Here is a 27,784-nt window from a genome sequence, read left to right on the forward strand (position 1 = left end):
CTGTTTGTGCTCTGTTCCCTTCTTGTACTATGGAGGTGGTCCTTTCCTACTTCAGATGTGCTTAAAAATGCTTTCTGATGTCCTAAGAAATCTGTATATGGCAGTGGTGGAATTCATTACAAATGCCTAGGAGAGAATCTCCTGGTTTTTTTCTTCTTAGCTGCAGGACCTCCCAGAGAGAAGCAGAAAAAGGTCTCTAAAAGGTCTGCTCCTAGGGCTTGCGTTTTAGCAGGCCTTACTCTTTAGTTGCTTGGATTACTCTGCCACTTAGAAAACCTGCAAAGCAGCATGGGGTTCCCAGGGCAGCCTACAACCAGACTGGCTAGCTTTATAATGGTAGAAAACAGAAACATTTGTCTTACACGGGAAAAAAAGAAGACATCCAGAATGACCCCTCGACTGGCAGTGAGACGCATAGCTATGCAGCACGACAGGTTCACGTTTCAGATGTTCCAGACCCAGGTACAGACTGGCGGCTCCTCAGCTCCTCTGCGTGTGTCACTGCCCTTTGCAGGCTGTACTTCTGCTCTCAGAGGCGTTCCCACCCTGGTCACAGCTCCATCCCTACTTCTGGGCCGTGTTCTGAGCCAGGCTACGAGTTCCAGGTACAGACACAGCCCCACAGTCTGTTTATCCCCTGCTTGTTTCTGCTCTTCCTTGAGATAACTGCAGTTTACTACAGACACACAAAGCCTTTCTGAAGAAGGTTTTACAAGCCTCTTTAGATGAATCTGATGTTCTTGAGATAAGTTGTCATCTGGTTTTCCTGGGTTCTCTTGTTTCAATATTAGCTTTACCAAAAAAAATCCCAGTGGTCTCACGACTACCCATATAATTTAATCTGCTCTTCTCACCCCCATCTCACTTTTATTTCTCTTAAATGAAATGAGACCAAATCTGCAAAGCAGTAAAAGCTTTCTGTTAGAAAACATAGTTCATTGTAAATATTGCAGTGTCTGGGCAGAGATTTCCTTGCCAGCTTTCATAGTTTTCCCTTTTCTTTTTTATTATTCTCCCATTTCTTTGGGAGGCTTGGAACACATGCCTATGCATGCTCACAGCCCTGCTTGCTGCTGATGGCTCAGCTTCTCCCTGTCGGTTCATTCCTCTTGCATGCTTTCCCTTTCTCTTATGCCGCGTAAGCATTTAGGCAGCTACACGTAGACCACGCACCGAAAGGCTGATCTGCGTGAATCTGACCTGGGCTTGGTTGGAAGCTGGAGCAAATGCGGGCCAGGCGGCCTGTCACCGCGTACAGCCCGCCACCACGGGAGGACCTGGTTGCACTGCCCTCTCCTGCTGCTACTGCTTGCTTGGAACTGACTTTTTTGCTGCAAGCTGGTGCCGAGCTGAAGCATCCCCGTCTCCAGGCACAAGCTGTGCAGGGAGTAGCAATGCCAAGCTGGGAGGGGCAGGGAGGAAGGGAGATGGCCGGGCTTCCCTGGGACCCCAGTCCAGCTGCATCATGTGCTTGGGCGAAGTTTCCTGCAGTGGCTCTGGCACTCACAGCTTCTGAGCTGACCTGTCCCATTCACCGACCTGGCCGGATCCATTCATGGCTCTGGGGTGTGGGGTCCTGCTGGGTTAGCACGTGGCAACGGCTTTGCCAGAGGCCTCTTGGGCCCCAGCATCAGCAGCTGGAGGAAGGAGGGCTGCGACAGCCTCGGGTTGGGTTTGGAAGGCTGGATCTAACCCAGCTCTGTTCCTCGATCTGTTCCGTCCCTGCAACTACGAGGGAGCGTGTTGGGGGGGAAATGGATGGGCCAAAGGAGGGCAGGAGAGCTTGAGTAGTAGTGATGGTGTTGGGACTTGGAATATAACCCCGTAGTGCTGATGATGACATACCACACAGCGGTCAAATTTGCAGATGATATTTTAAATACCCATGAGAAGATATTCCTCTGATGTTTTGCGGTATTAATGTAATAGAAATAGGAGCAGGTGCTTAGTAGCCAATTGCCAGTTTGTTGACAAATAAGGGGTTTTTTTGCTACTGGTGTTCCTCCTAAAATCATAATGGAAGCTGACATGACCCACAACTTGCCAAGGGAGGAAGGATCTCCTCGTGGCTGCTGAGTGGGCAAGTGGATTTAATTTTTTCCTCCGGCCCTTCTTAAGAAAACGGCTAGTGCCTCTTGTAAACATGGCAGAGGGACACAAGCCTAATCTTTCCCCATTAGAAGTGAATGAACCAGCACAGTTGAACTGTGAGGTGTAAAGCTGTCACATGCCCTGGGCTCGAGGTGGGTGACTCCCAAGGAGTACGGGGTGCCACGAGGTGCACCTTGTCCACACTGGGACTGCACAGGGCACCGTGGCAGGCATGGCGCGCAGCACACCATGCAGCCTGGGAAGGGGCTGCTGCGCCTCCAGTGAGTTACGGTTGCCTTGGGAACCTTTATTTTGAATTTTGTGCCTATAGCCGGATGAATTTATGGCAAAGAACATGAAATGTCTCCTTAGATATAACACCTGATTATTTTTTTTCTTGGTGTTCCTCGCAGCTGATGAAAAAACCCTGCTACTTACCTGCATTATGTAATAAGCATTTGGTAAGGAGCAAGGTGGGGTTTTGTACAATAATTCGCATTGGCATGGTATTTGATAAATCTAGAACTGTGTTCCTCTGGGAAGGGTGCAGACCAATTCCCGCTATCTTGTCTTCTGCAGACAACGGCAAAGAGAATGGAAATTATTTTATCTGTTCCACATAGGTACATTTTTTTTACAATGTCATCACGATTTGTTTTTGCTTTGCTGTTACGTATACAAACATATTGAGTTTGCAGGCTTAGATTAGTAATTTTCTCTCTTACCTTTGTTAATTGTAGCTTTCTTAGCAATGCCGTTTTTGAGACATGTATTTTTAAGGCCATCTCCAGTCCAGTAAGCTGAAACAAAAGACCCTCTGTTGAAAAAAAAAAAAAAATCAAAATGCAGTGCTGAGTGATTTTGTAGTTCCCTGCTTTACAACAAAACAAACCCTGCAATTTTGAAGACAAAACATGAAGCAGAAAAGGGAGTAAGGACACAAGGAATGCATAAAATGAATGACGCTCCTTTGCCCATTATTGAAACAGGAGCAGAACAGAGGGGTTGCAAATAATTGGGCAAATTGTGTAGTGCCCTGAGATTGCCTGCACGCAGTTGTGGTCTTAAATGTGATGATAAAGTACCGGACAAATCTTGGCTATGCATATGCTTCCATGAAAGCTTTGCTGGCAAATGAGAGGAAAGATTTTGACTGTCAAGAGTCTGTTTAGAAGTGCATTTTCCCTCTTTTTGCACCATTGAACTTGGTGAGTTTGGGTGACCTGGACCAGCTGATGTGCGCTGTACGTAGTGGGCAAAAAGAGGGGCAAGAATACAGCAAGCAAGGAAGTGAGTTGGCACGTTCTTTGTCTTGCTTTGTTGTGTAAAATGACCCGATAAAATGGTTTCTCTTAGATTTTTTTTTTTTTTGCTATTGAAAGCATCTTACAGCAGCAAGTGACCTTGTCGTCTCCTTCTGACCTGTGGCTTGTTTCTGCGTTGCACAGGCTGCTATTCCATGTCCCTGGCGCTAGCCAGAGGGCGGCAATCAGTGGGAACTACAAGCCTTGTATTTTTATACTGTTAATTCCAGCTTCTCCTGAACTAAGGTTGTTCTGTTTGCTGGGCTGATGTCCGGAACTTTACACAAAGTAGCAGTGTTCTGTTTTTTTTGTCTCCTGCACAGAATGGGTTGGTGCTGGTGCGATGGGATGTCGCGGGGTGTCGGCTTGTCCTGGGCACCTCGGGCATTGTTGTCGTGGACAGCAATGCAGCACAGTAAGGCGAGCCTGTGGGACGGTTTGTTGGCGCGGTGCTGAGCCACAGCACACAACGTGCTGCGGCTGGCTCCTTGTGCACAGCCAGCCCTGGGTCGTGCCCCGTGTGCCAGTGCTCACCTCTGGCTGCAAAAGTAGGAGCCAGCAGCTTGCAAAAGCTTCTCTACTACCTGGGTTTTGTACAGGTACTTGAGAAAACTTAGCAGTTGGTGTTTGTGTTATGCGTATAGAAGCTCTGGGACCTTCTGTGATGCCATCTTCAGGCACGTGAGAAGCTTGCATTGGAAGTGGCCCATGTAGTTCTGGAGGAGAAACCAAGATTTCACTGAAATTCTCATTTCACCTATTGGGTTGGTATTTTGTCTCAAAATCGTAATGTGATTAAGACTGGCACAAAAGCCAGTCAGATACTGTACAATCCTGGTTATTCAAATAAGTTTCTTTCAAAAGCAATTTGGAGGTCTTTTATCTAGAGATGGAAGTGGGAGGGAGGGGTAATGGTGTTTTTGGCACCAAGAGCTAGTCGTGGTTTGCCTGCAGGCAAGCTATTTATCTTCAGCTCAGTCCTGTGAGCGAGTACACTTGTGGAGTTGTCATGCTTGGTACTGGGACAGCTGCCGAGACCTGCAGGTAGGTGTGTGGGTTTGTGGCAAATTATTGCAAGAAAAGACTCAAATGATTGCATAGGACACATAAGGAATAAAGTTTTAGTACAAAATGCTTCATTGTGCTGTGTTGTAGAGTATTTTTGGAAGTGAAATCAGGGTTGCACGTGGTTTAATTTGGGTTAGAATAAACTGTGTAGCGTACTTAGCCTTCTGACTGGGCAAAGGTGCTCAAGTACGTGTGTGATGTACTGCCTCATCATCGCTCTTCCCCATTCGCAAAGCCTCAGTCAAGTCGGTGGTTTCCAGTGCTGTTGTGATGAACATTTTCACATAAGCACAGTGCTACCATGAACTCGTGCAGGAGCTGTTGGCAGCAGGCCTACCCTGCAAAGGTGCCCAGCGTGATAACACCTTAGGAGTCGGTGGGGAACTCATTATCGAGCCTTGGCTGGCAGCTTCCATGCTCCTCGTTCTGCTGCGTGTTTGGGGCGATAGCGCTGTGGGGTCTGAAGTCTGCCATAGCCTGAACTTGGAAAGCAAGACAATTTCCAGCTATATTGAACAGACTGAGAAGAAGCACTTTTCTCAAATCTGCGTTTCTGGGGCCGATAGATTTCACGTCTCTGGTAGTTTTCCAGTCAAGGTAAGTTCACTATGGCCATAGTCATTTTGTTGTCAGATTGTTCATCCTTTACTTTCGGACTAAATACAAAACTCAAGCATGTTCATGTTAGTTTCAGGGTATTTCTTTTGGTCTCACCACAAAGTTTGCATGGAACCTAAGGTTAGAAATGCTTCATTAAATGCACAGACCCAGCATCAACAGACAGGAAACTCAGACTGTTCGTGGCAGCAACACCTTCGGAACATATTCAGTGATCATAAGAACACCAGTGAAGTTCTGTTGCTCTGAACTGGTGCTATTGTGTGTCGTGAAAATGATGGCAATGGTGTGCAAGCCAAGGGAAGGGTGAAGGGAAGTGTTCTGATTTTTGGTTTCCACTTTATTTTTAGTTCGCATTGAAGCACTGCTTGGAAGTAGGATGTTGTTTCCCATTACAGAAAGCAAACTGAACCGCTTTGAAGTGTTGTGCTGCAATAAATGTTAGAAGTGCCCCATTCTTTCCTCCAGGGTTGCAATAAGCAGCTGGCTAAACAGGCAGGGTTGAGCCTTATCATGTCAAAGCAACCTACACAGTGGTTCCCTCCTAAGAGGAGAGGAGGGTGTACAGATCCATACGGAACCTACTTCAGTGGTCAATCCCATTCACACTTCTGTTTGTCAGTAATAGGAGCATAAAGAGCTGTCCTAATTATTTCATTCTCTGTTCGAACCTTAACACGGATGTGCCGCTCCGCCCTGAGCCCTTCTTGAGGAGTGGCTTTCTCATCAGCTGGTCCACTGTCATCCTCAGAACCAGGCAGGAGTGCATGTCTTACACGTGTGGTGAGCCACCAACAGCCAACGCGCAAAGTGTGGACTGCGGGGAGCAAACTGTTTGTGTATGCAAATGGAAAATGCAGATTTGGCACGAGATACAGGCTAGTGCTAGTAAAACAGCCTGGGTTTTGGCCACCTTCTTAATAGACGTGTGTCTAGTGTCTGGGCCATGCCTAGGACAGTAGTGTAACCTGTAAGTTGCTGGGTTTTCTGGTCAGGATTAACTCAGGAGAGAGTTAACTCAGGAGCATGGCTTTTTCAGTAATGCTGCGTAATACCTCTTCGTAATCAGCCCCAGCTAGTGCCGCCTTCTTTGCTCATCTGGTTTCATATCTGAAGGAGCATTTGGGCCATACAGTGCTTTCTTCTTGTGGTGAAAAGGGGCTGTCCAATCCAGGGGAGATACCTGCGGTTCTTGAAGTGATGGTCTTTTAGAGAGCACATGCGTACATGCAATGTAAGTCAAGCGCTGACAACCTCTGTGACATACTGTTTTCATCAAAAACTTGGCTGTGGCTTTTTCCCCTTTCTTTCTAGCTTCTGTTTCACATGAAAGGGTTTCTGACTCATGGGGATTTTTGGTCATGTACTATGTCGAAGGTCTTTGTTAGTTTTGTTGTGAAAATTGCTTTTGTACTCTGTGTGTGTGTAATCTAATTTCTGCGGTAGCTCGCTGTGATGCCTTGTGTGGGAGAACTCAGCCTGATGAGGAGAAAACAGCCACAGGTCGCAGGACAACTGAGCCCAGCAGCCTGTTTGCATCGGAGAGGCTGGGGAGAAGGAAAGGGGTGGTCACGTTGCGTGTGTCACTTCTGAAGCTGTGGGTACCTTCAGATCAAGGCTTTCTAGTAAAGGCAGCGCGTTTCATCTGTCTTGATAAAGCATTTCTGTTTCAAGGCAAACAAGATGGATTTTACTCAACTTCAAGCAAAGAGATTTGTGTTGTTGATTGTGCTTTTGTACTCTTTTTAAAGCAAGTCTGTGCAGAACAGTTTCTGTTCCTCGGTGTGATTTTTGGCTTGCTGGTCTTTATCTGTCCCTGTCACTCTTTTTATACATCAGCGACCACAGCATGGAAAGCTGACTTCCACAGCTGAAGTGCAAGGTGCTTGTTGTCTGCCTCCTTGCCACGTGCTGGAAGTTGAGGAAGGGGAGTGGGAGCAGGTGGAGAAATGGCTTCTGCATTTTTCCCACTGAGGGGAACTTGGAAGCTGCCATAAAAAAAGAAATCCAACCAGTCAATGCTGAGTAATTTTGCGTTGCTTAATCTCTAGGTATTAAGGCAAAAAAAAATATATTCAGCTCGGAACCTCGAGATTGCTGCTATTGAAAAGTGTGCATGAGCAAAAGCTGAACAACTGAGAAGCGTTTAAGCACCTCGATTTTAATTGCATGTGGCTGGAAGTATCTCACGTTTCCCAAGTGAATAACTTAAAAATTGTGAACCGTAATCATCCAGGATTCATTCTGTATTTCCACTGCTTCCTCCTGCTCTTGCCTCTGTTCCATTAAGTGGATGTAGAAATAGATTAAGTTATTTCTTTTAACTCTTACTAGATCAGCATACTAGGAATATGCTGATTTTGATATTGCAACTTTATACAAATATTGCAAGAGTTTGGAGTTGTAAAATCCTGAAATATGAGGTGCAGCCTGCAGACAGTTCCCCCATTGCACCTCTATTTGGCAGAGAAGCCTTGGTGTTGCCTCATTCCCTTGCAGAGGCCAAGCACTCAAAATGTTACCCCTTTGGTATCAGCCAGCCCTCAATAGGAAGGTAACAATCGTTTGTGAACTTTGCAGACCTTTGGAAAAGCTGTGGTGGAGCCAAGGGGATGCAGAGACACTTGTATCTCTGCCACTGCAAGGATTCAGAGCAGTTTATTTTCTGGTTCAGGACCTTCTGCTCGTGGTGAGTGATGCACAAGGTAGTTTTCCAGCAGCTAGTTGTGCAGGTGGCACACATCCCCATGCCATTTGTCCCTCAGATGCTTGTACCAGCAGTAACCTTGTCAGGGTAGGACTTCACTCCGGTGTTTCATCGTTCCTCCTCTTGGAAGGCTCTTGCTGTCCATAGCTCAAGAATCCGAAGGTATTTGCCCTTGCTGGCTCCAAACAGCTCTGCTCCACCTTCAGGTGCCCGCTGTGCCTGGCAGGGCTGCTTGCTTGCCATTTGGTTCGCTTCGTGGGGCAGCAGGTCTGGAGACCCCAGAGCCGTCCCTGCCACTGGGGGCTGTGTCGGACGTGATGCCTTCATGAAGCTTTTGGGTTAGGGCTTCACTTTCCCCTTCCAGGCGGCTGCTTGTGCTCAGGGCATTACTACAAGCTGCACCCCGGACACCCTGGTCTGTCAGCCTTCCTGTCAGAGCATGTATTTTTCCCCTGGACAGTTCTCACAGTGCAGAGCCCTTGCTGCTGGCTGTGCAGACTGGGAGCTCAGCTGTTTTTACCCAGCTGGTGCTACTGCCTTCGTGCTGACTGCTTTCCACACCACTGTTTTACTCTGCCTGTTGTTTTGATATGTTTTTTTCCTGTTTAATGTGATAGATCTGCATGTTTTCACAACAAAGGTGTAATAATAGCACTCAATACTTAACACGGTTACTTTCCTGAAGATTTCGTGTTGGCATACTGACAAAGAAAAGGAGAAAAGAGATCAAAGTTCACAGGTAGCTGTCAGAACCCTTATCTCCATTCTGCATTTTGCCAATGTCATCACGTGTTGATCCTCCGACTTAGAAATCTTTTAACCTTCGTGAAGCTATATTGATAGGAACGTGGTGATCTTTTTTTAATAAGACTTTTTAGAAACAAATACAGCATTCAGGAGTATTGGAGCATGAGGTCGGGCAACAGCAAGGTTCAAGTTGTTCTCCGTTTTCTTTCTTGTGAATATCAGGTGTGGGTCTGTGCCCTCAGACAGATGGGCAGAGGTGGGCCACTTGAGCTGGTCTTCACTCCCTGCTGCCCTCCTAACTGCTGTCTGCTCTCTCAGTAGGTGACAGAAAGTAATTCAATGAAGTGATTGCTGCCAAACCTTGCTGATGATGCACTTCAGTCCCTAATTTTTCTCTGTTTATTTACTTTACTATTTTTGATGCATATTTAGCTAATTTTATGTCCTGAGCAGTGCTGGGGTAGAGTCTTCTATTAAAGCAATCTTTTTTCCATAACTTTCTAGGAGAGCTTTTAATTTGTTGCATGACCATTGTTCTGTGGCATGAAATGATCTGTTTGTGAAACTGACCATACAGTCCTGGGGGAGTTCTTCAATCCCATGGTGTGCTTACCCACTTCTTTGGTGTAGGTTTTCTTTTGGTTGTCAGCTACAAACATCTAAAAGCTTACAGATGCGTCCTTCTTGGAGGTCTGGGTAAAGCTCTGGCAAGGCCAAGTGACTCTAGGTGTAGTTGGTGAAGCCAAAGAAACTTCGAAATCTGGTTAAAATAGCGGTGTATTTTCTCTGTGCTCGCTCGAAGGTCTCAGATCCGTTAGAATGTTAAGAGTTTGGTGACCTTTTATTATTGGAAAACATTTTAGTAGAGGAGCTGAAAAAATGGAAACAGTATGTTTGCTATAAAAACATTTGCAAAAGTAAACAGCTGAGTGGTTGAGAAATCCTGGGTAAATACCTAAAAATATGATGTGCTTGGATGTTGAAGTGGCTTTTGATGACAGCAGCAGGTAGGACAAGATTTTCATCATTTCATTTCGTGCATCTAGTTCAGTTCTATCCAATAAACAAAGAAATCAAACAAGTGAGGTACGTTTGTGTTTTCTTTTTCTTGCTGTTTTTGATGACATGAGCCTAAATACAGTAATGAAAGCCATCTGTAAAGCGGTAAGACCTCATACCTCAAGAATCTTGCAGTGTTGATGGCTGTATACTGTTATTCCAACCACATGTAATGTTTCTTTTCTTTTAACTTACAGGTTTTAAAGCCTGACTTGAAGCAATGTATGTCTTTTCCCTCTGCATTTTGATATGCGGGAGGTTAGAACTCAGAGTTCTGTTTAAAATCCTGACTCTGTTGCATTTTTCATTTCATTTTTTTCAAAGAGAGAGAGGTATTTAGCAACCATCTACTGGTTTGTAGCATAACCAAATGGTAAGAATAAAGAATATAAATAAGTTCCTTTTGCACTGTATAACTGTTTAGATACATATAAGCAGTGTGTTCTGCTTATGCTGCTGAAGTATACTAAGAATGGCCTTTCTTCTAGGGAATAGCACTTAGAAATGCAACTTAAAGCAGTATTGTTTGAAATAATTTAAGGGTGTGTGGAGTACGTATATCCGTGCTGTGTACTCACCCATGCAGCGCCTGAGTGTGCTGAGGGGTCAGCAAATGGAGGAAAAGCTTTGAGGTGCTGCATGCAGCCTCTGGCAAGGATGCAGTTTGTGGCAATAGTGGGTGCAGCTGCTCCCAGCACCGTCCTTAAGGTTTCTCAAGTGGGAACTGACTGGGGCTCCGAAACTAACTGTGGATTTGCTATCTGAGATGGTCCTTTCAGTAACCCATGCAAAAAAATCCTGTTAGCATTCAGACAGGGTAGTGATTGTTTGGCTTTTAGGAAGCACTTTGAGTTGGGGCTCTTGCAAGTAGAAAAAGAAAAATTGAGTTGCATTTCTCCGTGCCAGCAGAGAGGAATGGATGTTCACCGTGGAAGGGCAGGGCTTTAGCTTGCTACTGCGGCTGGTTTCTGGGGTAAATACAGCCCCTTACCAGGCAGCTGTTTGTTTGCCTGACAGTTCTGAAATGAGGATTTAGACAAGGATGAACCCCATTACTTCAGCTCTGGGAATCGAGTCGCTGATACCTTGCTAGTAGATGTTGACGTGTGTGACAAAAGTCATCACTGTCTATTGGATTTGCAAAGCTTTTTACCTCCTGCTTTATATCTCAGTAAGATTAAATCTCTGAACAACATACTGTATCTTGGGGGGAATGCTTTCTCTAGGCATACAAAATTGCCAAGAGTGGACTGGTAATCACCAGGAAGTTGACACCTTTATTTCACTTTAATGGATCATGTTGAAGAGCTTTGGTGTAAATTCTTGTTGTAACTAAATCCAGCTAAATGGGTTAGTTGTTAAGAATTTCTGCTACTACATTTTCTTTTTTTGGTGATGTCATTCATAAAGCTTTGCAAAATGTCTGTGTTCTGGAAACCACTCACTTCTCTTTGTTTTTTCTCCTATTATTGCAGTACCTGCTCTAGTCACCACTGCCAAAACTGCCACAATGGAGGTGGTTTCAGCAGAAGTGAACAGCTTGCTCCCTGAGGAAATAATGGACACCGGGATAACGCTGGTGGAAGATGACAGCATCGAGGCGGTTATTGTGTCATCACCGATGGGAGATTCTATTCCAATGGAAACAGAACTGGAAGAAATAGTGAACATAAGTTCCACCGGTGACTCTTCGACTACGACTACAGCCCCGGTCACCGCAGAAGCGGTTACTGCGCCCAGTAATCACTCAGGCGATGCGGCGGTGAACACCGCGACTGCCAAAACTGAGGGAAACTCGATAGTAAAGCCTGCCTTTCAAAGTGGCCTCCATAAACTCGGTGCTCAGACCCCAGTCACGATCTCAGCCAATCAGATATTTTTGAACAAGGCTGCCGACCTCAAAATAGGCAATCAGAGTATTAAACCAGACGGGCAAAAGCTCATCGTAACAACTTTGGGCAAGTCTGGCCAACCCATTGTTTTAGCGTTACCCCATAGCCAGCTCCCGCAGGCGCAGAAGGCTGCATCCCAAGGCCAAGCCGGAGACTCGAAGGTACAAGGCCAGCAGATCAAAGTTGTTATCGGAGGCCGGTCAGAAGTGAAACCTGTTGTTGGTGTCTCAGCTTTGACGCAAGGAAGTCAGCTGATAAATACTGCCGCCCAGCCTTCTGTTTTGCAGACCCAGCAATTAAAAACAGTACAGGTAAAGTGAGTTATGCTGATGAAACCTCTGTAAAACAATTCTGTTGGTGCAACTGTTGTCTGCTTCCTTCGCTGACTGCCACGCGGTTGCTTTCAGCCTTCGCATTCATTCCTTGTCTAAAAGTACAGTGCTGCTCTTAGCCTGCTTTTTCATCTGTGTAGGCATTTACAGTCTTAATGTCTTCTACCTCTAGCTGCTGTCTAGGAATTTAGGGTTTGCCTCAGAGAAAGTGAGCTATCAAAATTCATTGAAGAGAGTTTTCCCATTGTTTTCATTTGATAAAAATAAATTCTACATGCTTTCAGAAGACTGAATTGAACTCTTTATGCCTGGCATTTCTTTATTCAGAATGTGCACGGCTTTCCTCTTGTATGATCAAGTAGCTTCTGCCTCTTACATTGAGCTTGTTATAAATAAAGTCTCCAAAGAACCGTACAGTATTTGAGAAGTGACAGAAAGGTACATCTCATCTGCCTCAAATCTGCTTAAGCTTATCAATAGATATTGATCAGCTAGGCAGAATTGTAAGCTGGATGTCTCTTAAGTGCTGTTTCCCAACTCAGGCATGGATCTGGAGGTAACTAAAAACAGAATCTGATGGGATCTGAAAAGGTGTTGTAAAACTCAAGTTATTAATGAAAGGGCCTGATTTTCATCTCATGTGTGGCAGAACTAAATGTGAACAACTTCTTTCTAGATGATGGTGAAGAAAAACTAGAACTCAGTGCACGTTATGGTGGAAAATGATAATTGAAATTAGTGAAATGAGAAAGGAAACTGAAAGTACACGAATGAAAACAAATTTCCCGCACTTGAAATTCTTCAAGTAACTTTTAGTGTTACTTTTAAGCATGCCATGAGCACTGCTAAGTTCCCCCGCTAGCATTTCATGGTAAGCACGCATAAGCAACTGTCCAGGTAGTTTGGTTTAAATCAGCAGATGATCCCTGCACCGGTATCTGCTTTCCCCTCCTTCGTTGCTGTGTCATATCTCCAGATAAAACTGTTTAATAGTTATGACCATTTTCGAGATGTCTATGCACTCCGTGTGTGGCTCCTGTTTTTGTGCCTTCTGATGTTAATGATACAATTGTCATTACAGTTTTCAAAAAAGTGATATCACCACAGGGATCGATCACCAGTAGGATCGTTTCCTACTGGCTTCAGTTACTGCCAACTAGCACATAAATGAAAGAGTACGATATTAAGAAAATAACTGCGATGAGCTTTTGCTTCCATGAGGTTACCTGTGCCATCCGTGACCGAGAAACTGACTCAGTGATTGATATCTGTTTGTCGTGAGGAATTCTACAGGCTCCTTAATATAACCCATTGTAAATGGGCTTGCATCCCTTTGTTAATCCATTTAATTGCAGTTGGGTTGAATTTGTTTGTTATGGTCTTTCTATTAAATCTTTGCTTCCTTTTGCAAAATGGAATGAATTGTTAATGCCTGATATTCCTTTTTTTTTTTTTTTTTTTTTCCCCTGTAAGGAGATGAGGAAGTAGAAATGAAAAGCAAGAAGGCAGAGTTCAGTTTGTTAAAAGTGACCGATACTGCAGGAAAGACAACTACACGTGCAACTCCTAGACAGTACGTCTCCCTGCAGGAAATTACTTAATTATCAAAAGGATATAGGAGGCTAGGTGAGAGATTCATGGTCTTACTCTATCATAGATGACAAGGGAGGTAACCCACGCTTAGAAAATGATGTCATGCATTAACCCCATGATCCTGAGGAGCCTCTCAGCCTTTCAGTGCCTTCTTGGCACCTCCTGAGTGGAAAAGGAAGCAGTGAATGCTTCCCTGCTTCCCAAGGGTCTTGTGTAACTTAACGCATGTGAAGCGGTTGTTTCAGATGCAAGGCAGCGCAGCAGCTTGACTTTGTGCTGAAAAAACGAATTGATAGAAGGTGATGCCTGGGTGGCTATCAGCTCTGTACAGTTCTCCTTACATTATCAATTTTGTAGGGGCTTTGCAGGTCAAAAATAAAATCCTTTTGTCTTACTGGAATCTAATTGTGACGCTTGAGATCTCAGCACTTGAGAAAAGGCAGAGTTGATAGAGTTCTGCAAAATGTGCCTTGGAATCCTCTGCTCCCTCTCTGACTGTGATGTTAGAGGTATGAAGCTATGGGGTGTAAAACAGTGGGACCTCGGGCTTCTTCTGGAGCAAGAGGTTTATTGCTCTCCCTTCTGTAGACCTTGTGTAGATCTGGTCGGTTTGTTGTGATATAGTAGAAACCACTGCCCTGCAGTGGACGAAACCATTTGGCCAGCACATAATTCCAGCCTGGAACTCTGCTTGCATGCAGGCTGAAAAAGCACAATGTGCTGGGATGCTACCTGGCGCTTGCGTGAGAAGCAGAGGCCCAGACCCATCGCCACTGCTGCGGCTGAGCTGCTCCAACCTGAACTTGTCTGGATGTGGTAGCTGGCTCCACATTTAGGTGGTTACATCCGCGTGTCTGTAGCTACTGTGACAAGACAACTGCCACACCGTCAGCGTGGCTTTGTCTCACTGTGGGAAAATAACCTCACACACTCCCTAAGCCCACAGCAAATCTCTGCGTCTGACTCAGGGCCCTTATTATCTTCTCTCAAGTAGGCTGTTGTCTTCTATTTCCAGACTCTGTGAGGTTTTTTTCCTATTATGCCAAGTAAAAATTAGATAGGGTGTGGCTGCATGGAGGAGCTCCCATGAGGTCATCTAGGGAGTGGGTTTATGCTATGTTAGCTCCTTTGTGCTAAGTGGCTGTGGCTGTTCCTAGCCCGCAGTAAATTCAAGGTATGCGAGTGCCTTTTTCTGTAATAATACCACGTTGCTTGACAGTTGAAGGCAGGCTGGTCATGGAAGCACACTTGTTCATCTTGTTTAGTGGGAAGAGCTTAGGGAGACACCCTTGAAATAAAGATGCTTGCACGTTAAGCTTTTCCTTTCTGCAGGGGGAAGAAGGCTGCTGTGTGCTTCTTAAACTAATAATTTTCTTAGGGAAGAGCTCTTTGCTCTATGAAGTACTTCTGCACTCTAATTCGAAGTAACTTTCCGAGAGCGTGCTTAGCTTACATAGGCAAAAAGGAGCAATGGTCACCTCCTTGTGATCAGCACAGGCAGTGACAGAGGGCTCCAGAGAAGTTGCTCTTGCTGAAGCGTTGGGAGGACGTTCTGTCACCTTGATTATTTCCTCTGGTGTCTCCAGTCTCTACTGAAATGGGTAATGAGCTTCCCACCTTAGCCTGGGAGGCTCTGGCAGACACTGGGGCTATCGATGCTTCAGAAAGGCTCACTGCCAAGAGGCAGTCAGTGGGGCATGCGGGTTTTTCGCCACATTTCTGAAAGCCTGAGGGAGTTCCGTCATTTCTTAGAAAATGTAGAGCTGCTGCTTCCCAGTCCATCAGTTTCCCAAAAAAAAAAATCTGAGGAGGGTATCGCAAGTTGAGCCCCCTAGAAGCAGGGCTGCTCGTGTTGACCAGCTCTTGTTCTGGGATTTTTACTTTTCCCTGAGATACTCGCTGGTAACAGTTGGCTGGTGTTTTACAAGTGTTTATGTGAGTAATTTAAGCATGGATAATGACTGTTCGTGAGAAACAACTGCTGCTGTTTGCGTGCTCACTGTTCCTGCTAGGTGTTGGCCATGTTCTGGGCCAGACTTTGCCCTTGCTTCGGAGACTAGAAGCGTCAGCAGGTAAATTGTGGTGATAACTTACAGCAGGATTAGGATGAATTTCAACAGCATGGCAATCTCCAATCTGGTGCTGCCCAGGGTCAGAGCTGCCTGGGGGCCCCTGGCCTCAGCCGGGTACAACTCGAGCACGCGGCGTGGGGTTTGCTGGCGGTGCGAGGCCAGGAGCTGTGGTGCCACCCTGGGGCTTCCCAGCCGTGCTGCCAGCACGCTGCGGGCAGCCCAAACGGCCTCACGCGCCCTCTCCGCGGGCAGCCCGCTGGATTTGTTGCACGCTGCCGACCACTTGCAATGCTTCGGCACCGCGCTCCTGTAAAGGAGGTGTTTGCAGACAGCAAACACTATAAATAGGGGTTTTGTGTAGGAAACCACAACATCCAGCCTACTTGATTGCTTCATTTAAGCAATTGCATCCTTCTCAGGCTGTTGAAAGTAGCTGTCATCTCTGTATTTGTCTCCATGTGTAAGGTTTCTCTGCTTGTTTATGTAAAAGGAACAGATGTGTTATCTCGATGTGGCTCCCCACGTTGGTGCCATCTCATGCCTCTGTGACCTTGCTGCAGGTTGTGGCCGGTGCCTGTGGGATGCACACAGGCATATGGGGCAGAGGAGAGGCAGGATGGGGCTCATCTGCGGGCCTGAGTACAGTATTACTTACGGGAGAAGATCCTAATGCTTGCCCTCATCTGCTGGCAGCCTCGAGAGTTGGTGGTTTGAAGCAGTCTTTGAAAGAAGTCACCTCTAGGCTGAATTTTCCACACCTGCATGCCAGGGTATAGAAACGGTTGGGATAAATGCATCTGGTAGCTGCCCCTTCAGCGTGGAGAAGGGAGGAAGAAGTTCTGATTGTCCTCGTTACCAAACCCTGCTGAAAAAGCCTGTACGTTGGTGCAGTCCGTCTCATTGAACTGCACGTACCCTTTCCTGGTCCAGCTGCACTGCAGAGGGGAGATGTCACAGAAGGGACACACAGCCCTACTCTTGGGCCTGGATGTACTGATTTGCTTTTGGCTAGCCCATGTCCTAGAATTTCAGGGGCTGATGATCCACGTTCCCTTTTCCCTTTTGCAGGGTAGGAGTGTGCTGCTGTGTCAGAACAGCTGAGGAAATGTTTCCAAGCAGTGAAGAAACATTTCAGAGCTGTAGTGCTCTCATTTAAGTGACTCAAGGAGCAAGTTATGTCCTGGGTGGCTGAAAAAGTAACTTTTTTATAACCTTGAAATTTTGAGACTTGGCTTTTAACTTGAATATTTTTTTTACATAGGCAGGCCACAATATTTTCAGGACAATAATAAGGTGCCTTGAAAATGAGGTGTGTTTGTTCAGGGATACCTTATGAGATAGCTGTGAGGGGTTTGGCTGTCCTGCTTTGCAGGCTGGCTCTCTCGAGAGGCATAGATGATAACCCAGTTCTCTCCAACATGAGAAATGGAGGTAAAGTGTGAGATGATGAATTATTCTGTCTGTGAATATTGCACTCTATCTTGTATGATGTCATTAACATGATGATTTAGATCTAAAACACTCAAGTTATTTGAGAATTTTTTTATCCGTCTTTCAGATTGCGAAGAAGACCCGAACCCCAACTTCTGGCCCAGTGATCACCAAGCTGATCTTTGCAAAACCAATCAATAGCAAAGCCGTTACAGGGCAGACCACTCAAGTGTCACCAGTCATTGCAGGTTGTACTTACTTGACTTGTTTTGCTTTATGATTTTTTAAGGTTATTCAAAGAGATGGCAATTGTAGGGTTTTTTTCCTGTGTTGATTTTTATTATAGTTTCTGTTCTAACACCTCAAGCAATTGGGGGAAAAATCAGCAAAGATTTTGATGTAGGTAGAAGCAGATAAATGTATCACAGAATCATCTAGGTTGGAAGAGACCTCCAAGATCACAGAGTCCAACCTCTGACCCAACAAGTCCTCCAATAATCCGTATCACTAAGCTCTACATCTAAACGTCTTTTAAAGACCTCCAGGGATGGTGACTCCACCACTTCCCTGGGCAGCCCATTCCAATGTCTCACAACCCTTTCAGTGAAGAAGCTCTTCCTAAGATCCAGCCTAAGCCGCCCCTGGCGCAACTTTAGCCCATTCCCCCTCGTCCTGTCACCAGGCACGTGGGAGAACAGGCCAACCCCCACCTCGCTACAGCCTCCCTTGAGGTACCTATAGAGAGCAATAAGGTCGCCCCTGAGCCTCCTCTTCTCCAGGCTGAACAAGCCCAGCTCCCTCAGCCGCTCCTCGTAGGACTTGTTCTCCAAGCCCCTCACCAGCTTCGTCACCCTTCTCTGGACTCGCTCGAGTACCTCCATGTCCTTCTTGTAGCGAGGGGCCCAGTAGTGGTCAGTAACCTTACACTTTGCTCGTTTAGGTGACTTAGACTTGAATCATTTGATTTTTGGTGGGGTTGTATGCAGGTAACATTTAAGGCACGCAAATTATTTCCAAAGGACACACATAGAAAGCCAGTCACCTTCAGAGCTGTTTCTAGACTGCCCCCCCTCCGAGCAGACCTAAAATATTTTCCACATATGAATGTGTTAAGTCCTTACGGAACCAGGACTTGTGCTACTTGTAAAAAGTCACACATATGCATCTGAACTAAGGTTTTTTTGTGTTTCAAAAACCCAACAAGCCACTTCAACCTTTTCATTTGGTAGTACGTGAAAACTGACAAACAGTTAAAGAGCCAGAACAGAAATAGTTTTTGCAAGTTTTTATTGTTCCATTAGATTTCTAAAGCTTGCTGTCTCCAGAGAGAAAAGAAACATGCAGGTCACAACAGATCTGCATCATACTGACTAGCAAATGTGTTATTAAAGAAATAAGCTTCCAGCTTTTCAATCAATAAGCTGGAGGACAGCAAGTACTTTTCTCTGAGCTGGTGAGGTGAAGATGCTTCTCTAAGTGAAATCTTCCTAAACATCTTCCCTTCCCCTCACAACCCCAAACAGCCAGTACAGCTTACCAGCTGAGAGGTTGGTATCACTTTAGGGAAGGTGTAGCACACATGCGTTCTGTTTAGATTTTGTGTGTGTGTTTTTCCTCAATATGATAGACACTTTTAATTGCCTGGGCATTTCTGAAAACCAAGGTGCAAGTTGTAATTTCGCAAGGATTGTCAATATAAGCAGCCAGATTCTGTTTAGGAAGCTGATGCCAAGCAGTGCAGAGGGGATGCAGTGAGAAAGGGAAAGCTATCACCAGGAAAAAAAAAAAAAACAAAACTAGAAGCACTGAATACTGAAGATGGTAAAATTCCCACAGATAGTGACATTTTCAGGTTGCATGTGGTTTTAGCAACCAAGTGTGCTGTTATTTAGGCTGCACAGAAGTGAGGGTTATCTCAGAGCACGTAGATTTCAGAGGAGGGCAGCTTTCTACGCGGATGACGCTTGATCATGTTAGTTGCAGCTGACCCAATTTTCATGTCACCAGTTGGCTTTGGATGGCAAAGTGACACTGCTTTTTCTTATATTTTGATATATATAATATGAGAGAATTGCTGAGAGAGGCTGTGACAGAAACACACATCTGAGCCGAAGTGCAGCAGAGGAAGGCTCAGTGGTCAAACACTCTTTGGAAAGCAGCTTAAAAGTATGAAAAAAAAAATCTATTTTCTGCTCTTGCAGAGTTTGCAATATTCATGAGGCTGATTTTGTGATTCAGAGCTGCTGTTTTTGATGTTTAAGCTTCTTTGCTATTGCAAAAGCAGATGGTATAGGGAATTGCACCTCCATGCGTATTTTCACAGGAGTATCGTGTATTGTGTTAGGCAGTGAAAAAGCCAACCACCAGCACAAATGGAATGAAAAAAAGTCACAGTTGGATGTAGAGAGACACCAAGCGCCTTTTTGGTGGTCGCTGTCATAGAGCTAGTTTCTGCTGGCAGAGTGTTAAAGGGAAGTGCCCCTCCACCCCTTCCCAATTCACAGTTTTTCTGTACGCTGGCAGTAGCCCAGGGACTTGGTAGCACGCTGCCAGCTGGCTGAGTGCTTGCGTGCAGTGCAGGTGTACTGGAGGGATGCGTGCCTGGGGACACTGTGCTGGCTTTCGAGAATTACCAGCTGGATGCCTCAGAAAACTCAAAGTAAACGTCAGTTTTGTTAAGCCTGAGAAAACTGTTCCTTCATTTGTAGTAATGCGGATTGTTTTTGCTTTCTTTCTGAATTAAGTTAAAGAATTCCACTGTCCTTCCTGGTAGGTAAGGTACCCTCAGAAGCAAGGATCAACAGCGTGCTAACCAGGGAAAACTTGAGCTTTACAAGTTCCAAAAGGGGATGCTGAAGCTGACCGTGTCTTTGTTGATTATAGGCAGGGTTCTTTCGCAATCTGCTCCAGGAACACCACCAAAGACAATAACGATCTCTGAGACTGGAGTTATTGGATCCTCTTTGAGTACAACAACACAACAGACACCGAATAAAATAGCTATCTCACCACTCAAATCCCCCAATAAGGTAAGGACCCCACTCTGGCTGCAGCCCTCCCGTCCCTGCTGCAAAGTGATCTGAATGGAGCTCTGTGTTTGAGTCTTGGCTACGAGCTGTCTGTGATCCTGCCACTCCAGAGCCTCCGTTGCGTGGCACTACGCTCTGCGTTAATGGCCCACGCTGGGTTTTTCAACCGCCTCCTTTAATGTGGTTTTAAGTAAATAGGCAGTACTGCGTTAATTTCCCATTCCTGTCACTTCTCGCCATTCCCTCAGCATCCGTTCCCAGAGCAGCTGTTCTCCCCTAGCCAAGCGCTCAAATAATCCCTTTTTTTGTCTTTAAATGCGTTCATAAAAATTCAACAGGCTGTTTAAGAGGAGACCTTGGTTATGTTAATAGGTTAACATTTACTAACTGTCGCCTGGTGCTGCATAGATAATTTAGTCTTCTCTAATCTTGTCTGACAGAAATGAGATTGGCAATGATCCTTGAGAGAACTGGAGATTGGCACAGGCAGGCAATTGATAGGAAGATAACTCATGTGATACAGACAAGCATCACGGCGAGGCTGAGATTTTAGACCTGATTAAAATTGCCTTGAGAATAGGAATATTACTGGAGAAAGGATGATTGTCAGGGGGGGAACCAAGACGTATAATGCATGCAAACTAAGTAGCAGGTATAAAAACTAGCACAAGAATTAAGATTTTCTTATTTTGGGTGTGCTTTTAGCTACGGAGAGTTAGACAAACAGATTTGTGTTTCAGAAATATTGCTGGGAAAAGCATTGCAGGGAAGCTGTTAAGTCAATCTTATAATAAAAATTAATAGATGAGTGGGAGTGAGAAGACTTCGTGCTACCTCTTGAGTTTACTGTAGATAAATAATTCTAAGTATCTTTTAAAAACAAATGGTTTCAAAAGCTGGGTTTCTTTTTGTTAAAACTTGAAGTAGGAATTTTAAAAACGAGTTGAAAACTGACCTTGGAAGGGTTGTGGGTGTTTAGAACAGAGTATTGAAATGATGCGCTCTGCAGAAATTTCTGGTCAGAAAACTGGATCATTACAGGAGTCAGAAAGGAAAAAGTATCAGAAAGAAAAAAAAAAAAAAAAACGAAATAAAAAAGTTGAAAAATACTTATGAAGCTCTTATGTTTTGGCTGAATTAATAGTATAAAGTGAGATTGTTTTTCCTTTCCACTACCCTCCTCTAAAGCTTCCATTTGTCATGAAATAGTCATGGTGCTGATTAGAAAGGTGTTACCCAGAAATCTGTCCTGACAATGCTCAGGCTGAGTGTGCAGAGTTTGGGGATGGGGGTGAAAGGAAAAGAGAAGCAGTGCTAGCTTTCTGCATGGGACTTTCAGTGCTGGAAACCAGCAATGCCTTGAAGTTTCTAATGTATCTCCGTGCTGTGCTTGCACAGTCAGGCCGTGTGAGTTGTGACTGAATACAGCGCCCTTGTTCACAGGAAGAACTTGAGCTACTGTGGGAGAACTGTACCTCTCTCACGAGGAGGGGGACGTGTATGTACAGGGTCTTGCATGCTGCTCAGAGATTTAAACTGCTTCTTTGTTTTGCCAAGCAGCTAACAGTGGTGTCAGTGGCCTCCCAGCCTCCCAACTCCCCCCAGAAGACGGTGGGCGTCCCACTGAATGTAGCGTTAGGACAGCAGATCCTCACAGTGCAGCAGTCAGCACCCTCCTCCCCTGGGAAGGCCATAGTCAACCACACAACCGCGCAGGTACAGACTGACTTTCCTTTAATTTCTAGTGTGTCTGCGTCTCATCTCATGCTCGTGAGAATCTAGGGTGCTAAGCTGCAAACTGGCAGTCCCAAGGTGTTCCTGTAGCAGCATTTGCTGAAGAGTTGGCAGAAACGTTGCTCGGAGGAGCAGGCACTCCTCCCATCGAGGGCTGCCAACTATTGGCAGCACTCTCAAGGGCACGCGCGCTTAGAAAGCAGGTGCCCGTGCTGGAGAAACCCCACTTGGGGCATGTTCTTGTCTCTGCGTATTAAATCTCCCCAGTCATCTGAGAGGCACCCTGTGCCAGTAGGAAGAATTCCTGAAGTGGCTGGGTCTTTTCCACCAACGAACACTGTATTCCACTGACTAGGGCTGCTTCCTGGGTGTTTCTGAGGCTTGCAACAATGGAGTTCATATTCTTGTGGTAAATGTCTGCATAACCAAGATGCTGTGGTCTGAGACCTACGGAATTTAAGTCAATAGTTCCATCTGTCTCATTTCTAGAAAAAAATTAAGGTTCTCCCTATGAGGTTGGATAAGTTGCCTTGCATTAATGGAAGATGAGACAGAATTGAGCAGCCAATCAAACTACAGTTCTTATTTTATCCCTCCTTTTTTGTCTTAGGGGAATCTTTTTCTATCTGAATCTCTGTATTCCTGTTTTGGTAAATACACGGGAATGTGTATGAGTGTAAATGAGCAAAGTGGACATAGCTCAGGTAGTGGACACAGTAGCATGCGCTGCAAAAGACCAGAGGCTCAGAGATTTTACTAGTCTTGTCTTAGCATGGCATGTGATAATGGGACTGGTGATAAGGAGACATAGGCACCAGCATGATTTGATATTTCGGAGTACAGCTGGCAAGATTGTTTAAAATGTATTTTAAAATATGAAATCATTCTAATGCAAGCACTCAAAGTGACAGAACTGAGATTCCTGGGTGGTAGGCATCTTGAGATCTGATGGAAAGCTATCTGAAACAACACAAGGGTTTCCCTTGTCATCACAGGGCTCAAGAAGATACCCTTTGAAGAGCTGTCACTTACATTTTACAATTTTCCCAGTTGTCTTTGGACAACAGTCAGAAATTTATGTGCTAGAGGGAGCTTTGCCCAAGCTGGTTTCCCTGTGAGTGTGGCTGTGAGTGTGCTTGCAAACAGTGCTTGTTTCCAATGTGTCTGAGTTCCTGAGGTTTCAATATATTTATTTAGGAAAAAAAAAAAAAAAAAGGTTATCCCAGGGAAAAACTTACATAAGAGTGAGCTTATATTTCCAGTCAAGTTATGTGTGAAATGAGATCTCAGTCTCGCAGGTGTTCGAAGCTAGGAAGCTAGGAAAATGTTATATCAAGTCATATTGTTGTATCAATTAAATTTAAAGTTAGATCTTAGTTCAAATGTACGTGATAGATTTAATATCAGTTTTAAGAGATTCTGAGAATAAGAAGCTGAACTCCAAAAGAAGTCGGATAAAAGGAGAAAGAAGAGGAATGAACTCACATTTGAGGTCATCAGAAAGAATGGTAAAATGGCTGCTATCAAGCCCACACAGTCATGAATGTTTATAAGAATAATAGACATAGACTTGTTATCAGTGTGTTGTTTGAGAGGAATTGCAAAGCTGAAGTACTGTGAATGTGAGATGTACTGCTACCCTGGCTGTGCAGCAGCACAGGTCTGCTAAAATCCACTTCTTTCTCCTTTTGGCATTTATTATTTAGTAAATCTGTTTTGCTGCCGTTCATTGTTCTTGCTTCTCTCATTTCACAGCCTGCCCACTTTGTCATCTCTTCAGCAATCAGTTTGTGGATTCTGTTCCGTTTGCACCTCAAGGGCTGCACAGTGACTTGTGTGTGTTCATCATAAGCTGTGTCCAACAGGACCTATCTGTACACACAGATTAATCGTGCTGCAGTCCAGCACAAACAGTTCTGCAAGGAGTTCTTACTGCGTGTTTTTATTAATAGAAATATTTTTAGTTTTGTCCTCTTCTTGAGTTTGAATATGAAGTGAGCAATGTTCTCCTTAGTCAGCTGAAGTCTCATTTGGCATACACTGTATCTTGGGAAGCAGACTGAGTCATCCTACTCTTTCAAATATTAGTTTACTTGGGAGTTTGCTGTAAAGAATTGAAAACAGAACAGAGTTTGCTTTGCACCAAGCTTTGGCTGGCATTGTATCTGTTTGCGTCTCTTTTTTTTTTTTTTTTTTTTTTTTTTTTACTCTGGAAAGCAAAATATGGGGATAACTGACTGACTTCTCATGGATGCTAATGGATCAAAGAGTTCCTCACTAACGCATGGAGGAACAGACGTGCTGCTGTTCTTTCTGCCTTTGTAAAAGTAACTTTATGCTCTCTGTATTGGCTTAATAGGCTGTGAAATCAGCAGTGCAGACCATTACTGTAGGAGGAGTGGGTACATCTCAATTTAAGACAATTATTCCCTTGGCAACTGCACCCAATGTTCAGCAGATTCAGGTACCTGGAAGCAAGTTCCATTACGTCAGACTCGTTACTGCCACGACAGCCAATAGTTCAACCCAGTCGGCCAGTCAAAATCCCAGTACAAATACACAGCCTCTCCAACAGGGTAAGTGCTGGTGCTGATGTGGTGTCTGAACTAAGTTTTTAATCCTTTGTTTGGTTTTTAAGGATTTAAATAGTTACGTAATAGAAATTTTCAAGACTGCCAGATGTATCCGAGTTTGTGGTAGGTTTTGAAAGGTTTTGAGTTCTCCTGCTACCTCAGGTTTGTATGTGGAAATGCTCCCCTGTGTCAAATGGTTTCATCGTTGGGCCTGAATCCCTGCAGCATTTTCTGTTGCTTTCACCTAGCTTACCAGCATGGGGGTGACTTGTGGCAAGTGCCAGTTTCTCGGTGTGAGAAGTAGGAAGCCATGAAAGCCCACGTACATCTTGGCAAAACTACTGCAATGTTAAGATCCTTCAACATAAAATGCATTAAAAGTGCCAAATGTTTCTGATGGTTCCTGTCCATGCTTTCTGGAGCTGTGATGGAATCAACGATCTGAAACCAAGCTGTAGTATTTTAGTGTCCTCTTGGCAAAAGGAAACTGAGTGTCCAGAGGGGCTGTGCACCCAAACTGATTTTTAAACCACAGCTGCTAAGCATATGCCCGCACTCTTGTGCGCATAACTGTTTGTGTAGGTGGTATTTTGGCATAAGTGTTGCCTGCTATGAGTTTTGTCAGTTATTCTCAGCGTAGTTGCAGTATTCAGTGTCCTTGGATTCTCTGCATATGGAAGTCTTGACTCAGCTCTGCTGAGTGAATAACACGTGTTAATGTAATGTCATGTCTTCGTTGCAGCAAAGCCAGTGGTGGTGAATGCCACCCCAGTGCGGATGTCTGTTCCCATAGTGCCGGCCCAGACTGTGAAACAGGTAAGCTGAATGTAAAAGGCATATTACTGGCTTGTCAGCTGGATGAAAAAGTCCAATTTCAGCACCATCATGAAATGTTCTATTTATAGAAGTGCATTCTGAACAAAAAAAAAAAAAAAAAAAGTTGAGGCAAGATTTCATCAAGACTTTTCTTTCCAGGTGGTGCCCAAACCAATCAACCCAACTTCCCAGATCGTCACTACCAGTCAGCCCCAACAAAGACTTATTATGCCAGCCACTCCACTGCCACAGATACAGCCCAACCTCACCAACCTTCCCCCAGGCACTGTCCTGGCACCAGCACCTGGCACAGGAAACGTCGGCTATGCAGTCCTTCCAGCTCAGTATGTCACACAGGTACAGTCTTAACCCAGAGATAAGTAGGAAAGTAGTGCTGTTATGGAACATCTTGCCTTCCAGTTAGAAGTCCTTGCTGCCCAGCCAAGGGGTTAGGGGTTAGTTGTACGCTTTGTCAAAATCTATCCAATGCTGAGAATGAAAAGGAGAATAACTGAAACCCCCTGCTGAAAGCTGACTAGCCAGTCTGTTCAGACAAGAATTCAGTCAGCCTGTGGCATCACCAGTACCAACCTTTTTTTTTGGATCCCTTTTGGTTTTGTTAAAGCTGCTGTCCCTAAAAACAGTTGTATTGCACTTCTGTGCATTTGCCCAAATGTTCTCTTAAAGTGAAGAATACCATTTTTTGGAAAACTACTCAGACATTTGGTGTTCTAGACACAACCTGTCTCCTTCAGGCTGTGCACCGCAGGTCCACATCTTAAGTGCCAGTCTGTCTTCAAAACCTATCATAGCAGGAGAAAAGAGCTGTGTGTAGGTAGACAAAAAAAAAAAAAAAAGTAGCCCAAAACAGTGTCATCTAGCAAGTTCTTAGGGGTGATTCCTTAATATGATAAACAGTGTGTGGGTCCAGATACAAAGAAAAGTCGGGATGTAAATAATTTTGTTTTAGTTAAGTAATAAGGAGCTTGTAGGTGAAAGGGGCTACTCAAGTCATTTGTGCAGAAAGTGATCCTGATCTGTTGGCAGTCAGGGATGCTTAAGAAAACAAGAGTGAGATTCCTATTTTCAGGAGCTGGAACTGTTTGTGGTCTGAACATTTGTTTGTAGTCTGCATTATCCATATGTCTGTAGACACTGTGTTAAAGAACAAAAATATCATCTGAAATACTGGGGTTTTGCTAAATATGAAGACTTGAGCTTGCTGCCTGGTCCATGTTCTGCAAATTTCTAAATCTGTGCTTGCAAGCATATTATTTTTTATAACAGTAGCTGGAAAGCTAAGTAAAATACTTAGTACAAGTCCTCCTGAGCATGCTTTAATTTATTTCATGTTACACATTACCTTTTTGTTTTGTTAGTTACAGCAGTCATCATATGTATCTATAGCAAGCAACACTGGCTTCACAGGGACATCTAGTATTCAGTCCCAAGCACGGCTACCGTTTAATGGGTGAGTGTTTTATAAAGGTTGCTGGAAAAAAAAATAAAAGACAGCAAACCTGCAGTATAGGCTGATGAATTTGCAGACTTCTTTTCAGTACCATTATAAATAAAGGCAGGGACTCAGATGTTGGGTTTTGTGGGATTTCGAAGGACATCAAGTATACCGTGTTGTGGGTAATAATTCTGACAAAAGGACATGCATCTAACTAAGAATTGAACTACCCTCCTGATCAAAGCTATTGCAGCCCCCTCCACCATCTTTGGGTTTGTTTTCTGTTCCTATGGCAGAAAGTTGACCTGAAAATTTGTTGATGTTTGTGCTTAATTTTGCATCAGAGCCTGGGAGCTACAGGCTTGAGCTATTTTTCCACGTTGCTGGAAGGAGGTACTGGTCAATACAGGAGCAAGATGCTTAGCACAAACAAATCCAACCAAACCTCAAAATGCATCTCAAGCCCAAAATGGTTCATAATAGGAGGCTTTGGTTTTGTTTGTTTGTTTTTTTTTCAATATTGTATTTTCACTTGAAAGATGAAAATAACAGCTAACGTGAGATATTTTCCCTGCATTGACCCAGCCAGCTTTCAGCTGTTCTGCGTTGTCCTTTTGCGTTATTATTTGTTGGAAATTGTGTATGCCAAGGTGCTTTTTGTTGCTGCAACCTAAACTGTGATGCAAACTAATCCTTAATCCAGATGCAGCTATCCAAATGAATGGGTTTGATTTAATCTCCCTGGTATTATGTGCAGAAATTGCTGGATAGGAATGGAATGAATCTCATCAAAACCGATTAGTGACACAAAATCCTAGTTTTTAAGAGCAGTTAAAGCCTGTGTTTGATATAAAACTCATCTTTGAGCTGAATGCCATGTTTTGGCTTGCTTGCCCACTGTTCTAGGTGTAGTCAATTTTGTTGTTGTTTTTCAAAGGTAAAGGCACGATCTTAATCTATGAACCTTTTTTGGACCTAGTCCCCTTGCATGATGACAGGTGCTGGGGAAGTTTTTTCTGACTGCCATTTGCAGTTGTAGTGCATCCTCTAGCTTTAAGCTTCATTTCTACTTAAGACATGTAGGCAGATTTGCAACAAATAACCCAGCTTTTTCTGGGTTGGAAATACACTATATATAATAGTTACTTACATCAGCCAAGAACCTAATGGCAAGGGAACATAAAGACTTCTCAGAATTTTCATCATCAACCGTTTACTTGAATTTAAAATAGGAAGAAACTAAAACTAATAGAACTGTGTGT

At 44.4% G+C, this 27,784-nt stretch overlaps 1 protein-coding gene and 1 long non-coding RNA gene across 13 annotated transcripts in view; one reads left to right on the forward strand and one right to left on the reverse strand.

Annotated features, from left to right (window-relative positions):
* The window catches only part of LIN54 (lin-54 DREAM MuvB core complex component), a 34,727-nt gene that overhangs the window by 1,204 nt on the left and 5,739 nt on the right, over positions 1–27,784 (forward strand). For 2 of the 12 annotated variants that reach the window (XM_084518711.1, XM_084518717.1), the window contains exons 2-9: positions 11,070–11,797; positions 17,042–17,162; positions 19,798–19,943; positions 21,501–21,659; positions 24,037–24,253; positions 24,993–25,066; positions 25,226–25,423; positions 26,446–26,537. In XM_084518711.1, coding sequence (XP_084374837.1) covers positions 11,105–11,797; positions 17,042–17,162; positions 19,798–19,943; positions 21,501–21,659; positions 24,037–24,253; positions 24,993–25,066; positions 25,226–25,423; positions 26,446–26,537 — 1,700 coding nt within the window. In that variant the 5' untranslated portion in view covers positions 11,070–11,104. Of the gene's footprint in view, positions 1–395; positions 606–4,357; positions 4,440–4,912; positions 5,061–11,069; positions 11,798–17,041; positions 17,163–19,797; positions 19,944–21,500; positions 21,660–24,036; positions 24,254–24,992; positions 25,067–25,225; positions 25,424–26,445; positions 26,538–27,784 lie in introns of those variants that run through there. The other 10 variants (XM_084518718.1, XM_084518716.1, XM_084518714.1 and 7 more) reach the window with 10 other exon arrangements.
* Positions 21,607–25,190, reverse strand: LOC311436492. Its single transcript, XR_014692895.1, has 2 exons — positions 23,354–25,190; positions 21,607–23,115 (listed from the first exon to the last, which is right to left on the reverse strand). It is a non-coding gene; the product is annotated as an uncharacterized lncRNA (long non-coding RNA).

This window comes from Aythya ferina (genome assembly GCF_964211825.1).
Source record: "Aythya ferina genome assembly, chromosome: 4".
NCBI classification, from domain to species: Eukaryota; Metazoa; Chordata; class Aves; order Anseriformes; family Anatidae; genus Aythya; species Aythya ferina.